General features: G+C 44.9%; 1 protein-coding gene across 3 annotated transcripts in view; it reads left to right on the forward strand.

Moving 5' to 3' along the window:
* The window catches only part of nlgn2a (neuroligin 2a), a 165,409-nt gene that overhangs the window by 141,481 nt on the left and 7,173 nt on the right, over positions 1–16,755 (forward strand). For all 3 annotated transcript variants that reach the window (XM_034615433.1, XM_034615435.1, XM_034615434.1), the window contains one exon: positions 13,217–13,402. In XM_034615433.1, coding sequence (XP_034471324.1) covers positions 13,217–13,402 — 186 coding nt within the window. The remainder of the gene's footprint in view (positions 1–13,216; positions 13,403–16,755) is intronic.

The raw sequence follows: 16,755 nt of genomic DNA on the forward strand, positions 1-16,755 counted from the left end.
GTGTGTGTGTGTGTGTGTGTGTGTGTGTGTGTGTGTGTGTGTGTGTGTGTGTGTGTGTGTGTGTGTGTGTGTGTGTGTGTGCGTGCGCCTGGAGTTCCACACGGTCTCATGCTGTGGTCATAAATAAATGAGTGCCTGTGCACCCAACTGCATGTGAGCCCACCTACCCGTGTTATGGTCCCTCTCAGTCCCCAAGCAAACACCTTGATCGGGACCTACCGCTGTTTACACCTGTATCTTATCTTATGGTAATACTGCCACTGAAACACACACACACACACACACACACACACACACACACACACACACACACACACACACACACATATGCTGGCATTGGAGGAAAGAGCTCTCCTGCATCAGTAGCTGAGCATCTGACTTAGTTCAGCAGTGGGTGGATAGATAACTGTGTTCAAAATATAAAAACAATGAATACACTTCTTTTGGCACTGTGGAGGTCAAACACCCAAACGACCACATTTTTGAGGAGAGGGAGACGTGAACTCTGCTTTTTCCCCAATTGTTGCACATTTTTCTTTTCTTTACCCTTACCTGTACTTTCATAAACAACCTAAAACAACACTGTGTGTGTAGGGATAGACCTGTGATAGATAGGGATAGACCCGGCATGAATTTAACCCAGAGGGGAAATGAATGAGGCAACAGTGAGCGTGTCGTCCTGAGAGTGAACGCTCTGCTCCTCCGCAGTCGCCAGCCATTTACCAATCTGTCAAATTTCCCCGACCTGTAATTTCTTTATTTCTTTTCAACTCTGAAACGCAGTGCTCAGATACATGATTTCCTCACCAGGTTTCATTCATTCGGTGCTGTCTGAGTTATTGCACGTGACAGACGAATGGATAAACCAGCAGAGAAATCAACTGAACGACCAAAGTCATCAAAGGGGACAGTAACAAGAGGAGAAAGACAAACTAAACATTTGAACTGCTCAGTTTCACTTGCATCCCTCTGTTTCATGTCTGTTATATGTTTCACGTCAGGGGCAACTAATAACAAGAGAAAGAGGAAGTACTCTGTTTTGCCTTTCTGGCTGCTTCAAGAGATGACAGAGAAAATGTAGTTTTGTGGGTGTGTGTGCGTGCGTGCCTGCATGTTTGTATTGTTTTTGTATTTGAGTGAGAAAATATGAGTGTGATCGAACTAGTGTGTGTGTGTGTGTGTGTGTGTGTGTGTGTGTGTGTGTGTGTGTGTGTGTGTGTGTGTGTGTGTGTGTGTGTGTGTGTGTGTGGTGGAGAAAATATGTGTGGGATTTAACAGGTGTGTGTTTGTGGGTGTGTGTGTGAGCATTCGTGAGCATGTGAGTGAGAAAATATGTGGATGGAATTGAACAGTTTGCGTGTGTGTTTGTGTGCGTTCCCTTGTGTTTATGCTAATATACAATCCAGTATGTCTGTTCTGTGTTATCAGCCAACCCTGTTTTGTGGTGCAGTATTGCATGTGGTTTGTTTGCTTGTGTGTGTGTGTGTGTGTGTGTGTGTGTGTGTACATGTGCAATTGTCGTGACAATACACTGAAAGAGAATGAGAAAGATAGAGGAAGAGAAGGTACTAGTGTGTTTTTGTGTAAACACCTTGTGTGCGTGCGTGGCGTGTGTGTGCTTGTGTGTGGCATTAATTTAGTAGACCTCTGCGAGCGCCCAGGCAGGCCAGTCTGTTAGCGTCGCCGCTCTGCCACTACTTATTAATCAACCTGGCAGACAGACAGTGGTGGCACTGCCTCTCTGCCTGCCAAATAGGGAGCTGGCCTCACTCTGATAACTTTCAACACACTACACCCTCTGCTCTGAGGCTGCCAAATTAGGAGCAACTCTGGCTAAGATAACTCTAATAGTCCCATGCTGTGGGAGCGTGATAGAGTGGCTCGCCTTAAAGACTGATGGTTTCAGGTTGGAGCTGTAGGGTGGGGGGTTGAGCAGAAGAAAGCAAAGGTTGTGAGGAAGGAAGCAGAGGAGAAAAGGAGAATTGTAGACGTCTTTTACTGGTTTGTACCTGGGGACTTCACCCCGCACACTTCCTCTGTTTCCAAGCTGCACTCAGGTCGGGTGAAAGTCGGTGTGCATGCAAAGTGGATCAGTTTCTGCGCCAGCAGAAAAAGATGATGCTAGTTTACAATTTCCATTCATGTGGTAATCCAGCACAAGCAATGCGGCGCCATTCTCTGTGGGCAAAACTTCCATGAGGCACAAAAAGGGGAATCGATCGGCCAAGCTGTGACTTTGGACGGGTCAGGAGATTTAATCCCTCTTCTCTGTGCTGAAGTGTAAATAATTGTCAAAGACTGGAGCGCAGCAGCGAGGAGTGTGCACGTGCTTTTTTGTTTATTGGGTTCTTCTATGGTTTGCTAAACTTAAAGACTTCATAGCTTGCTTTCTGATGAATGTTTTGTTTTTCTGATGGGTTGCGTTTGTGTGCGTCCCTCTGTTCAGACACTGACCATCGCTGCTACAACTAACTCGTTCTGATTGGGAGCCGGGTTGTTAGCATATCGCGTGTGTGGTTTTCGAGGTGCAGGGGACGCAATTTATCAGAGCTACAATGTTCATGAGGGCTTGAACCACTCAGCAGGTAGTGAAAACACAGCAATGATACATGGCAATGGGCCAAATAAAAAAAACTACAAGGTTTTTCCTTCCATCGTTAGCACGGGATCTTAAAAACTTCTAAAATTCAACAATCAGCATTTTAGTTTTATAATAAATCCAAACCCTTTTTCAAAGGGAGCGACCTCTATCACTAAACATGTTAGTTAATGTAGACAAATGGTCAAATAGATTGATTTAGAAAAAAGCATGAAGCCAGAACAAAAGCCCAAGCTCAGCCGATGTGTACGTTGTGCGCTGGCTACACTCGGTGCCATACAAACGTGACGAGGAGTAACAGTATCTAGGCCAACCCAGCATGGGCTGTGTTTGAAGTGTTGCAGCACTTTTGCCAGCACGTAGTGGTGGAGCAGCAGAGGACTACTTACTGACACAACCTGCTGCAGTGGAAGGGGCGAAAACATGGAGGGAAGATGACATACATTCACAGATACACATGCCACATATATGCATGTAAGCAAACGGATAAAAAGACTCACAAACAAACACATTCACACACCCCTGCAGACCGTGAGACAGTGAGTGGTTGTTGTTGTTTTGCTCTGTAAATCCAAACCACCACACAGCTGCTGCCGCTGCCACTGCTGCCGCTGCCGCCGCTGCTGCTGCTGCTGCTGCTGCCGCCGCTGCTGCTGAAGATGGCACAGGCGGCAATTCTGGGACTCATTAGCTCTTGTCTCCCTCTGCCCCTACTCCACCTTCACTATTTTCCCTCCATCTTTCCATTCCTGCTCAGGAACATTGAATGAATATAAATCTCAGAAATCTTTGTTGACCCTCTGCCAACCACATGTAAACATTAAGCCTGTGTAAGTGATCTGAGGAGCTTCAGTGTGAGCGAATGACACACTAGAGTCACTAAAGTTTGGAAACCCTTCTGGCCCCGTTTCAGTTTGAATCCTCCAGTGCTGTGTTTTAGTCTGGACAGAATGTTTGACACGTTTGGACCGATGACGATCACAACCGCTTGCTCATTGGGCCTTTTTTGGTCACATCGTAGCTGATTGGCCGAGCTCCTATGACATGATTCCCCTATAAGGAAGAAAAACAACTGGGATTAGCCTAGGCTACCAGTGTAGAACGCCATATGGACAATCAACTGTGCAGTTAATTTCTGCAATGACAATGATACAACTGCTTACATGTGTAGGAGACAGGCAATCTGCAACAATTCCCTTACTTCCTTTTACACCTGCATGTGCATGCCAAGTGTGCAAGTATGGACGCAGTATAAACTACCTTTACGAACAATTAACATATTTGTATGATGTAGCCTGAGACTTGGTTTTAAATTGAATTACAGGAAGTGTGGGATCCTGTGGTACTCGTAACTTAAAGCCTATCCCATACACCTTTTTGTTAATCTTTTCCTGAGGACCCAATCTTTTGGGAATTGCAATGTTAAATGAGTGGAGTACCCCTTTTAAGGTCAGGTTAATGGCGAGGTAGCGGCAAAAGAATGAAGAATCCTTGGCTTCTGGACACGTTTTATTATTTGTAATCGAGTTGGTGCACTTTCCCAATGTGATCCTGCCAAACATCGAGGCCTAGAAGTCACAACAGAGTCTCTGAGCAGATTAAAAAGGGAAATCAGGGGAATATCAGAAGATCAGCCTGTCACCAACATTAGAATAAGGAATGTGGAGCATCTCGTTAAGTTATACTTTAGTATAATTTGCCCAAATAACGAAATACTTCATCTTTTGGCTCATCAGCACCACATTTTCTAATATCAGGACTTTTTTTTTTATTCTTGTAATATTACGGCCGTATCAATTTTTTTTTATTCGATATTGCCTTAACAGTCCGTCATAAAAAGTAATTCTAAAACATCAGGTCCACACATTTTGAACATGAGAGGGGGTGTCCATGCAAGGCTGCTTGAATAATGGCTCTGATCACAGGGGTTTAAGTCTTCACGGTAGACGCCAAACACGGCAATGAAGAAAAAACAATTACAGTAGCTTTGTACAAGTGCCCTCCACACATGTTACGCCATACATCGTGTCCGATCTGGCCCGTGGCACCCCTATTTCACCCGCCATTACCCTCTGACTGGATAGAAGACCCCCGGGACTGTACCACTCGAGGGAGCCAAATGAAGGATAAACAGGAGTGTAGGGCAGGAAGTAGGCTGAGGAAGAAATGTGGAAACACAGGGGGCTTTTCAATTCTGAGCGCACACGCACTTACATGAAAAGGCTCGTGACGGGAGTGTGTGATCGGACTAGTGAGCTATTGTTCCTTGGGGCAGTGAAAGTGTTCACACGGTAACAAAACCTGATCGATAGACACACACCACTGCTCTGTAAAGGTTCTAGTTAAAGTAGGAGAGTGAAATAGAAACCGGTCCCTCTTCTTCTCGTCCCCATGGACACGCACACACCTGACAATCGATCATCTCACTTCCTCTCGCCATGTTTGTCCCTTTGTGACTCATTCTGTCTCTGTCAGCCGCTCTCCCTCACCACTGTGTGTGTGTGTGTGCGTGCGTGTGTGTGCGTGTGTGTGTGCGTCCCTCTGACACTCTTGGACCGGCCTGTGACAAAAACAAGGGCAATCACACTCCTCTGTTCTTAACATTGCACATAAACATGCGTGTGCGGGCTGAGGCATTGAGAAAGACTCACGCGTAGTCTGCTGGGAGCTGGCCTGGTTTCGCTCTCACACACACACACACACACACACACACACACACACACACACACACACACACACACACACACACACACACACTCTCTCTTCCCACACTCCCTCTCTTGCTGTTGTGGTATCTCTGTGTTGTTGTACCACCCAAACATAGGGCATACAGTATGACGATACAAAGAGACAACATCAAACCATACTGATGCAGGCACACACACTCACACACACACACACACACACACAGTATTGGCCCTGCAACTTCATTAAAGGCTGAGTGACAAGGCTTGAAAGACTGTCCAGTGACAGTGCACCCACTACCCTCCAAATACACACACACACACACAGGAGAGGACTACGGTGGCTAGCAGCCAAAGCCCCAGACTAAATCCTGAAAGATGGAGGGATTGAACAATGGGAGACCAGGGAGATGAAAGAATAAACGGAGGAGCATCCATGAAAAGATAAACTAGTGAAAGAAAGAGAGAGGGAATTGTACAGTAACTCATGATTTGGCGGCACCATGTGGTTACATGGTCCCAGTGATTGTGCAAAAAATGCCCGTAGCTGCTCACCATGCCAACGATGAAAACCATCCAGTGAACATTGCTAAAAATCGATAAATAGTTTTAAAAATGGGGTTAGAGTTCTTCTTAAAAGATTTTGCCTTTAAACAGAGAAGTAGTTTGTTTCTCTATCATTGATAAACTGCTGTTTATTTAACTGTTTCAGAAAGTGTCCGACATCTCACTCATTCACTACCCTTACTCACTATACAGGGAACTCCTCGCCAAAAGGCAAAAGTACTTCCAGACACCACTCTGCGCAGTTTCTCTCTCCGGTAATTACATCATTGTTGCAGGATTAGGACGTACAACAACAATGGCCGGTGGAAAATCGCGTGTTTTAATTGTTAATTTCATACTTTAGTATTGAAATAAAGAGCATTTAGGTAAAGAGCAGGTTGAATGACCAATGAAGAAATAAACTTGTTTCCTGCAGATTGTGCTGCGCTGCTCAAACTGCAGGAGTGTTTTAGAATCGTTCTGTGAAAATGCTGTCAAATACAAACCTCTCTTGTCTTAATCCTCACGATAATTCAGTTATTTTTGATCAGAATAAGAAGGAGTACAATTGCCAGATGTCTTGTCCTGCATCAAGTGCAATGCATGATGGTATATATTGTTGGTTAGTGGCGGATAGTTGTACCCTACTTTTCACGATGCATTTTGGGAAACAATGAGACCATTATATAGCGTATCAAAATTTCACTTAACATTCGGACAGCATGACAAAATGGCAAATTTACTAGAGAGTGAGCGGTGAGAGATTTCAGCCGAGCTGTAGATGAAAAGATGTGACAGATGGTGGGGCGACAAAAGGAGAAAGACGGGGATTTAAAGATAAATAGGAAATAGCGAGAGTGAAAGAGATCAGGGATTCCAGGTATATGTCTTCATTCAGCTAATTGTCCACATCTCAAAATGTCACCGTTTTTCTGCTCAGGAAATGGATCGCGTCACACGGATATACACACACACAGACACACGGCGAGAGGGGTCCTGCCCGGTATACGAGGGCATAAAATCTGAATCATTTCACAGATAATTTGGTCGTCACGGCGCTGCAATTGTAAGAACAACTTTCGAGGGAGAAAGAGCACAAAGAGGAGGAGGGAGAGGAGCGGAGCAAATCACCCACGGCCAATCGCTGGGTCTGAGCCAGAGCTGTGTTTGTGGGGGGGGCTCAATTAAGAAAAGAGGGATGTTTCTCATTTCCCCGTTTTCTCCAACTTCTCCGTCCCTCTTCTCCTGAGAGTCATTTGCTGTGACCCTCTGGAAAATACTGCTCTAATGGTAATAACAAGTGCAGTGGCTGGTCTGGGCTGTTTGCTTGGTCTGTGGCGATGCTGGTGGCAGCTTTTCTTTCTGAAACTGTAAAAGTAATTGAGCCATGGCAAGAAGCCTGAAGCTGCGCCACCACTGCTGCACACGGAGCTGTTCACCTGTTTATTCAGAGTTCAGTGAAGCTCGGCCCCGAACTGGAGAATTAGATGTCGTGATCGACGCCGTGACTTACATCGATGAGTCCCAGCCGCCGCTGCTACAGAGCACAGGTCGCCTGTTTGTTTAAAGTTTATAAATATTGAACATATCTCATGTTCAAATTCAACACTTTACTTTCCTGGGCCCTTCACAGCACACAATTCCACTTCAAGGGACACTGGAAGGAGCTGCAGCTTCCCCTTGTGGCAAAAGGCTGTAACTGCAGGCAAAACATTTTACACCCCAAAAAACATTAGAGAACATAGAGTTCAATAATATTTGATACAATTTTTGAACATTCTGTGTATTTTCTGTTCTGATGCACAAGTGTAGAATGTGACAGCAGTAGACATGGGTTTTAGTGGTGGTAACAGCAGGTTGGATGTCTCAAAAAGAATCTCTGATTATTTGGGTTTATCTTATTCTCCCTTCATTTAACCAGGAAGGTCCCGTTGAAATACAATCTGATATGATTCAAATTGATGAACTGTGATTGACGGTTCAACATACAGACGATTGGGAACGTGCGGTTGATCAAACAGGCAGAATAAAGTAGGCACAAGCTAAGGTGTGTGTCGTATTGAAAACGTGTGTGTCCCATTCATTATTCAGATGCTTTGAGCCGCTCACATCTGTTCAATCCTCTGGACGATGCGCACTCTCCTCTGATAGACAATAATCACTGTGTTGCCAGGAGCACGCTCACACACAGAGCTCTGGCACCCATGTCGTTCTCCAACAATGAATCCACTTGGGGTGTGGTGCGTCAAGCCCAATTCCTGCTTCTGCGTAGAAGCTATGCCGTAGCCTACGCGTAGACATGTACCTTACGCAGAGCCCTACGCCGCACCCTGACGTGCACCTCCCCAGAAATGTAGCTCCGGGTTGAGGCGATGCAGACCGCAAGAGCTGTGATTGGTCGCATTTCCGGCAGACTCTGCTTCATGTTTGAATTGAGTTGAAGGAACGAACACGGACGACGTCTTAACTTTTCTTCGTTTCAGTTCTTCAAGAAAAAGTAATTGCTCTTCAACATCCAAAGACTCGATCCGCTCAGTAACACTCGCCGTTGTTCTGAAGTAAACAGAGACGCCAGAGAATTTGTAAATAAGCGCAACAGAAACCGCAAGACAATCAACCCCAGCATAGAAACTCTACCGCCACTAGCATTTCGGTGGTGTATTTGCAGCGTGACTCACATGCACCTACATGCGTACCTACGGCGTAGCTTTGACGCAGAAGCATTAATTGGGCTTTAGAACCGCCGTTTGTCATCCAGCAGCCACACACAAATCCTAATCAAAGCGCAACATACACGCACCTCCGCATGCACACACACGACTGCACACGCACAACAAACCTGTACATGCACATTGGTCCTATGTAATCTCAAGGCTCTCTGATGACACATGAAAGGCTCATTGCTGCTTCGTTGTGAATGTGGGAAAGATGCCCAAAAGTGTGTGCTCGCTCGAAATAGACAGGAGAATGGGCACGTATCGGGGTCTGTGTAGGCGCCGGCCTGTTTGTATGATAATACGCGGCCTCTTTGTGTACGTCCTGTTTACATGTGCAAGTGTGCATTCGCGTTATCTCCCATCTTGGTGTGCCCACATGTGTACGTGCGCCTGTTTCTGCGTGTGTGGAAAAGAGAGGGAGATGGAGAGAAAAGGAGGCAGTCTTCTCTGTAGTGTCAGCCTTTGATCTGTGTGTGTGTGCGCGTGCGTGCGTGCGTGCGTGTGTGTGTGTGCGCACCAACCCCTGGTGTCTTGGAGGCAGATGAAACACTGTGCCTCTATCCGGGACTCACAGAACACCCACTATCCTTCTCTCCTTCTCCTTTACTCTCCCTCGTTCTCTCTCCGCCTCTCTCTCCCCCCTCACCCCTTCTAACCACCACTCCTCACCACGGCCATTTTAAAGGCAATTCATGCAGCGCCGCGCTTTCATCTCGCTTTGCCGCATTTTAACCGGCTCCCCTGTTTTCTCAAGCCTTTTATCAGATTACAGAGGAACGGGTGAAGTGGCCTGCTGCTGTACACTGACTCACAGTCGGACGGACGCAGCGTGAAGGCGCAGGAAAGACAAGATAACGTCGGGATCCTGCATGTCTGCTGGGTCTGTGTAGCCCTGTTCAGTCGCTTCAGTAGTCTGATGTCCCACCAGCACAGCACCTTTTTCTGCAGGGACATTCACTAAAAAGCAAAATGATAATAACTTTATTCATAGAGCACTTAGTTTTCAAGACAAAGTGCAAAGTGCTGCACAACAAGAAGACAAATGTTAAAATACAGAAGAAAGGACAGAAATGACAAGGGTAAAAATAATAATTGAGATTAAAGAACAATAATAACCTGGCACCCCAAGTAGATTCAGGAATATGCCTCCGGGGAAAAAAGTATGTTTTTAGATATTTGAAAATTGTTACTAGTGCTCAGTGCCCCCTAGGAAGTGACAGCAGACCCTCACCCAAAGATCCAAAGCTGCGCAGAGGTACACAGGGAATAAAAGGATCGGAGATATAGCCTGGGGCCAGACCGTGAAGATCAATAAAAATTGAAAATCAATCCTAAAACAAACAGGGATCCAATGTAAAGTGTGATGTGATCATATCTCTAGTTAAAAGCCGAGCTGCTGAATTGTGTACAGACTTCCGGGTTTTCTGATTTCCACCAGAGAAAAGGCTGTTGCAGTAATCGAGGTGTGATTTTGATTTGAAATAATGACAAAAACAGTTTTTCATAATCTCTGGACTTTATATTAACCACTGCTCTTATATTTAAAGCAAGAAACAACGCTGACATGGAAGTATTGCTATGCTTTGCATTAATTATCTAATTTCCTGGCCCTATTAGCATAATGATATATCATGGTGATTGCATTGGGGGCATTAGGCAGCTTATTTGCCTCTTTCTTGTCTTTGCCTAAATTGATGCACCCACACATGCAGCCTATTTGTGTGTAATTATGCTGTCAGGAAATGCACGATGGCCTCACAACATGTGCTTCGATCCCCTTTGTTTGTATGGATCATTTGCGATGATGACTATCAGTGGCCTTTGGCTGCAGGATGAAGAGTAATTGTTCCCTAATGTTGTGGACCCCATGTGATATAAGCCCTTAAGCATAAATGCAGCATATTACTGCTTAAAGGCATCACAATCATTTTTGAACAAATGAAACTGTAAATCATTCGAAATGTCAGCGGCACAAATCAACATATTCCTTTACATTCTATTGACCACTTTCAGATAAGATAAGATAAACTCTATTCAACCCATGCCGGGGAAATTCACTTGTTACTGCAGCAGATAATCAGAATGAGGCCGACAAGTGACAGTATAAAAATAGAATAAAAAAGATGATAAAACAAGATAAAATACATAGAATTTGTACATATCTACATCTTTTCACTACAGATGGAAATATTACTTGTAGAGAAGTGTACTTGGGTAAAGTGCAGTGGCACAGGATGATTGCACAAGGATATATTCTGTATTTGTGCATTATATATGAGGAGATATTGAAATAGTCGTCATAAGTTTATATGTATGTGTTTAAAGTATATACACCGTTGTCAGGGCCACAGTGTCTTTACATATTCATGTCATTTTTTTCATGCATCAGCCTTTGTTTATTTTATTGTTCTGTATTATAGTTTTAGACATAGTGTTCAATGTTGGGGAGGGAGATTTTGCCACAAGGTGGCGTCTTATCCAAAGATTGGCTCTTACTACAAAGTGTTGGCATTATGTTTGGTGAAGTGTGGCCAGTCTAATTATTTTTTATTCTGTATTTGTGTAATGGTTTTGTGTTGTCAATACAATGTTGCTCTGTCACTACAAATTAATGTCCAACTTTTTTATTGGGCCAATGATGTAGCAGAGCATTTACATATTTGTCTACAAATATACGAATCTCGCCGCACTTACATATTACACTTTTACAGATTGTTTACATGTGCACAAATCTGATTACGCACACACTGAATACAGAATACACATCTGAGGATTATTTTACACATTTGCAAATCCTACTTTACCCACAAGGATTGAAATACAGTTACACAACACTCTACACACACACATTCAAATAAAATTGCTGCAATATTGGCCCCATACATTGTACGCTACACATTTCCATATCTTGGCAACGGAATATGAACAAAGGTGAATTTCCATCCACTATTGCTGCGTGACTTTATCTTGGGTCCCACTGGAAATAACCGGCTCCTTCTTGAGGTTCCCATGGCAGTCAACATACTGGATATTTGTGTTACAGCAGATGCTGGGGGCTCACTGTACTCACGTGTGTAACCTCGACTGTAGCGGTTTAATTGATGACCTTACCAGTGTGCCTGCCTTTAATAAAGCTCTAATTAGGAGTCCCATTAGGATCCGAGAGCCTTCCAGTTAATGGGCACTTAAATAGAAAAAGATTTAGGTCTTTGGTGGAACAATCGAAGACACTCGGCAGTGATCATGAGAGGCAAATGTCGGCTAAACTACAGTGTTCCCTTATAAAGGAACACGTCTCTGATGGGTTTGAATCATTTGTGGATGACAACAGAGCACAGAGGAACCAGCTCAATACACACACACAACACTAGTCGATAGAATCAGCTCATTGTTGGTTGTAGTCTTTATCTGGGTTTTGTTAACGGTAAGAAAAAATTGCAGGATATGTAAAGAGGGCATTAATTCCAGGCATCATGTGTCATCACTTGTAATCCAGTCACGGGTGTGATTCAGATTAGGGTCACCTATGTGCATGCTGCTGTAACTGTGAGTGCTTTTCTGTAACATTCCCGGCTCAACGGCATTAGACAGCGTACATTTCATCAAAGCCCCTTTCCCACTGGCGAAAAAAACCACTAACACCAGCTAATATCCGGCTTTTGTCTGCAATGAGAATGGATTCATCCAGCATTCACTCTTGGTTAAAATGACCCCGCAGTAGAAACAGGTTTTAATTGGCTCCGATTGGCAGTGATGGAAACGTGACACCTTAGGTGAATGGCTAATTTGGCAAAACGTCCAAGCAAACAAGGTATTAAAAACTAAGTAAAAAGTAATTTCTCTACTGGCAATGGGAAAGGAGTTGATAACCTTTTTTTAAGGGGTTGAGCGATGTTTAAATACCTGCGTATAAGAAGAGGAGCCAAAGAAGCTATTTCTTCTCTCACCACCTTTGCTTTCTTCATGTGCCATTTGTCACTCCTTGCTGATGAATTCAAGTGTTGCACACACACACACACACACACACACACCCACACACCCACACACACACACACACTCAAACACAAATACAGAAAGTTACAAGAACAAGTACGGAACGTTTGACAGACACGTACTGAAGCTTCAAATGATAATTGTGATGGAAATGGGAAATGGGAAATGGGCACTGTTACCTCCCAGCAAGAAGGTTCCCAGTTCAAAGACATGCAGATTGGTGCAGGTTAATTGGAGACTCTAAATTGACCTTAGGTGTGAAAGTGTGCATGAAACGCTGTGTGCGTGTGTTTGGCCCTGCGATGGGATGGCTCCTGCTCCCCAATGGACCTTTAAGTGGTATAGAAAGTGGATGGATGGATTCTGTATGCCAGATGCATCGGAGAGACTGGGCAGATGAGCTGTACGGACAGTAACTACTTATATTGCCACTCCCAAATCTGCGCTGTCTTTCCAAAAAGGCGTATTATAAGCTTTCAAAGTCTTAAGGTGGTCCTGTACCATTAGATTTTATGTGGAGCTAATCTATTGCACAAATATCGATAAACTTTGGCTCTTCTCTATCTGTCTCCAAGAGCGCCAGAGCCCAGTCTCGCAGATATTCTGTACCCACCTCCAGTTATTACTCCATAATACTAATGTCTTCTTGTCTCTCTCTCTTGTCTCTTTATACCCAGGCTTCCTCAGCACTGGTGACCAGTCTGCAAAGGGAAACTACGGCCTGCTGGACCAGATCCAGGCGCTGCGCTGGCTCAATGAGAACATCGGCCACTTCGGCGGAGACCCGGAGAGGATAACCATCTTCGGCTCCGGAGCGGGGGCGTCCTGCGTCAACCTCCTCATCCTCTCGCACCACTCAGAGGGTAATTGAAGACCCTTTGTTATTTGCTTGTTCTGGTACAGCATCCATTTATGTTCATCCGTCTCCTCAACCATCTATTTGCATTTTTGTCCTTTCTGTATCTTTATATTATGAAAACTCCAAACGCCATTTTCAAACCAAACCAATCACTGTCCACACAAGCGTTTTGTCTCTATATCAGTTGTAATCCCCGTCTATACTAACATGCCTGAAAATGTGTAACACCGGACCACCCACGTACACTTGACATGCGCGTGCCGATGTACACAGGAAGCCTTTGGTTGTTGGTCGCAGATTGCTCTAATAATTGATCAGCAGTACAGTATTTCCAGACTTCTCCATTTAAGCGGCTCTAAAACTCCGGAGAAGCGTGGACGCCAGGCGTATCTGTAGCGTTGATGCTTTTTCAAACTAAAAGGTAGTAATGTGGCTGTAGCCTCAATGTTTTACTAATCTCTACCTACAGAGCATTATTTGTTCTTTATATTTGCTGGAAACTGATGGCGATGCTTGACTTATTCAATGTCGATCATGTATTTGCTGTTGGAATTACTTTTGTTCGTCTCCTTTGGCATGGTGGGATCCATGGTCAGATGGAAACTCAGCTAGCAGCATCCAGTTTAGAATTCATTAGGTCCTGACACTTGTATGCTCAAGGTAAAACACTGCTCATCGGTTGAGCTGTGGCGTGGCCAATGAGTGTGTCCAGATTTCATCCAGTTTGATGTCTATGGAGGATAAATGACACTGGAGCTCCCACATTACCGCACATTACCTGACTTGACAAGCGCTCCTGGCTCTGTTAACGGTCCACTGCTCTGCAGCAGAGAGGTTTTATCCCACATCTATCTGACCTAATGCTCTCCATTATCAACAACACACCCTGTGGGGCTAAGTGTTAACATTGCACCACCAAAGGAGAAGAGGCCTGTGGTCCAGTCGACTTTGATCTGAATTGAGATCAGTGTGGCTGACGACCCGCAGCCAAATGGTCGCGCACGGATCGCCGCCTTGTGATCACGCTGTTCTTGAAGCTGTCCTCCTCCGATCGCATCTTCTCTGTTCTCCGCGACGCTCGACGACTCCCACTCACTATCTCTCTCCTCTTTTCATCTTCCATCTCACACACGCACAAACCGCAACGGACAGCAACAGGGAAGAAATGGTGGGTGAAAAGAAAGAGAGATTAGAGGGAGTATGTTCACAGAACCGCACATCTATTTCAATCACCGCTCGGTCTGTGCGGGTGTGTGTGTGTGTGTGTGTCTGAAGCACCAAGCAGACGTCTGACACGTCCTCTAATTTGACTCATTCTGTCCGCATGGATGTGCCATGAAGACAAATATGTGTCGTCAAAGCTTGAGTGAGCATCTGTCCACTGCCATCTCACAGTGTCCATATAATACAACCTCTATAATTAACTGATGTCTGTTAACCCTTCTTTTTAACCTAGGCCCACCCAACCTTTATCCCCTGATTGGTTAAATCCCCCCTAGGACCCCTCTGGTTATATAGTTAGTATGACATTGGCCATAAATTGCTTTGGACTTGTACGTGCAAAGAGCAAATAAAAATATAAAAATAAACATTTTTACAAAAGGACTACAACGTTGACAATATTAGCCCATCTTGAATGAAGTAGGCAAAGTTGTTCTATAGAGTGGAATGGGAATGGCTTCAATCTGCATTCATTCCCAGGTCAAATGACTCTGCAGTTGACACAGGTTTTGATTTGCTCCGGCTCTGATCGGCGCCGATGGAAAGATGCCATCCAGTTGAACGCGCTGAATTGGCAAGACAGCGAGGGGAGAGAATGCCCCAGTTTCTGACACATTCAAGACGTTGAACATGACGCACCGGGGGGGGACGAAAGCAAATTTCTCAAGTGGCAATAGGAAAGGAGTCTATCGCCCTTTTTTAGCAGGTTTATCTGTGTTTAGATAACCTGCGTATACCAGCTAATTTTGGTGTCAAAGAGATATTATCCAGCCATTCACCCCTGTTTCCAGTCAATATGCTAAGCCAGGCTAATAAGCCCCCAGCTCCAGCCTCAAAAGCCGTTTCAGACATGAACTTCAGAAAATGTTTGGAAAATGTAGTCCGGATCAGAGTACAGGTCAGCCGTGTCCAGGAGAAGTTGGAAAATGTCCGAAAATTCCACGTGAGCTCACTCTGTCATTTTACGTCCAGAGCAACTGATTCGTACATTTGCGTTCTCATAGTGCTTAAGTGTGTGTCTGAAAGCAGCTATACTTAAAGTGCAGACGTGAAAGCAGTATCAAATCTCGCATCTATCTATAAGTGCGTGAAGAAGTGTATTCTTTACAATGCGCCACTTTCAGATAAGTTATTTTATTTTCCCTTGACCGGACATGTTGCAGACTGGCTCTGTCCAAGAAAATCTGGGCTTACTTTTAGATGGCGACAAAGAACGAAACTGTTCTGGTTGAATCCTTAATCTTTCAGAGGAAAACATGAGCAGCAGAGGAACCGTAACAGAAACCTTGTATTAACCCCCTTGTCTTCTGTCACTGACACCCACCCCCCTCTGCTGCCGGTCCACTCAAATGCCTCTGCTTTGTCATCACCCCGTCATCATCGTCTTCGTCTTCGTCATCATCATCTAACGGTGTAACATCAGCCCACTAGACGTCGCCTGTCTGTCATGCAACCCCCACCCCCCCACCCCCCCACCCCTCTCCCCCATCAGGTAAGGAGTCTGTCATCTGCACCCGCAAGGGACACCGATCATGTCAACAACACAGCATCACAAATCAAGCCCGACAGCAGACATGTGCAGGATGGAAATGGCAGACGGGATGGAGTGAGGGACTGTAAAATTATGCTGATATGATGGAGGGTGGGGGATAAGAGAGGGGACTTCGGTATCCGGGGTATCTAATGTTTAGGGAAACACGAGGAGAGGAGGGAGGAAGGGAAAGGTAGAGGTTTGCTGAGGTAACGCTGGAGAAAGAGAAAAGAAAACTCTCTGACCTGGTATATCCGAACAGAGAAGTAGCCAAGTAGAGGAAGGTATTGAGCAGGGAAGGCAAGAGGCACTTGGACAAAGAAACTTATTTTGAATGAAATAATACCCAGCTGCCACTTCTCTGTGTCTGTCTCAGTGCAGATATGTAGGTATAGCTGTTTCCGAGCTACTTCTTACTGTAATTGATTTCCCAGGGAAAGGGGGGCTCTGCGGCTCTGCTTAATAATTAACTGACCAATCTTGAGCCCAGGAGAGGGTAGGGAAAGAAAAAAGGAGCGCATGCAGAAACGAGTCAGGCAGCCGGCCCCTTGGCGGCCCGCTTGAGTGGTTCAAACAGCTCAGGACACGCAGAACTAAGGAGGCAG

Source organism: Hippoglossus hippoglossus, chromosome 18 (genome assembly GCF_009819705.1).
Source record: "Hippoglossus hippoglossus isolate fHipHip1 chromosome 18, fHipHip1.pri, whole genome shotgun sequence".
NCBI classification, from domain to species: Eukaryota; Metazoa; Chordata; class Actinopteri; order Pleuronectiformes; family Pleuronectidae; genus Hippoglossus; species Hippoglossus hippoglossus.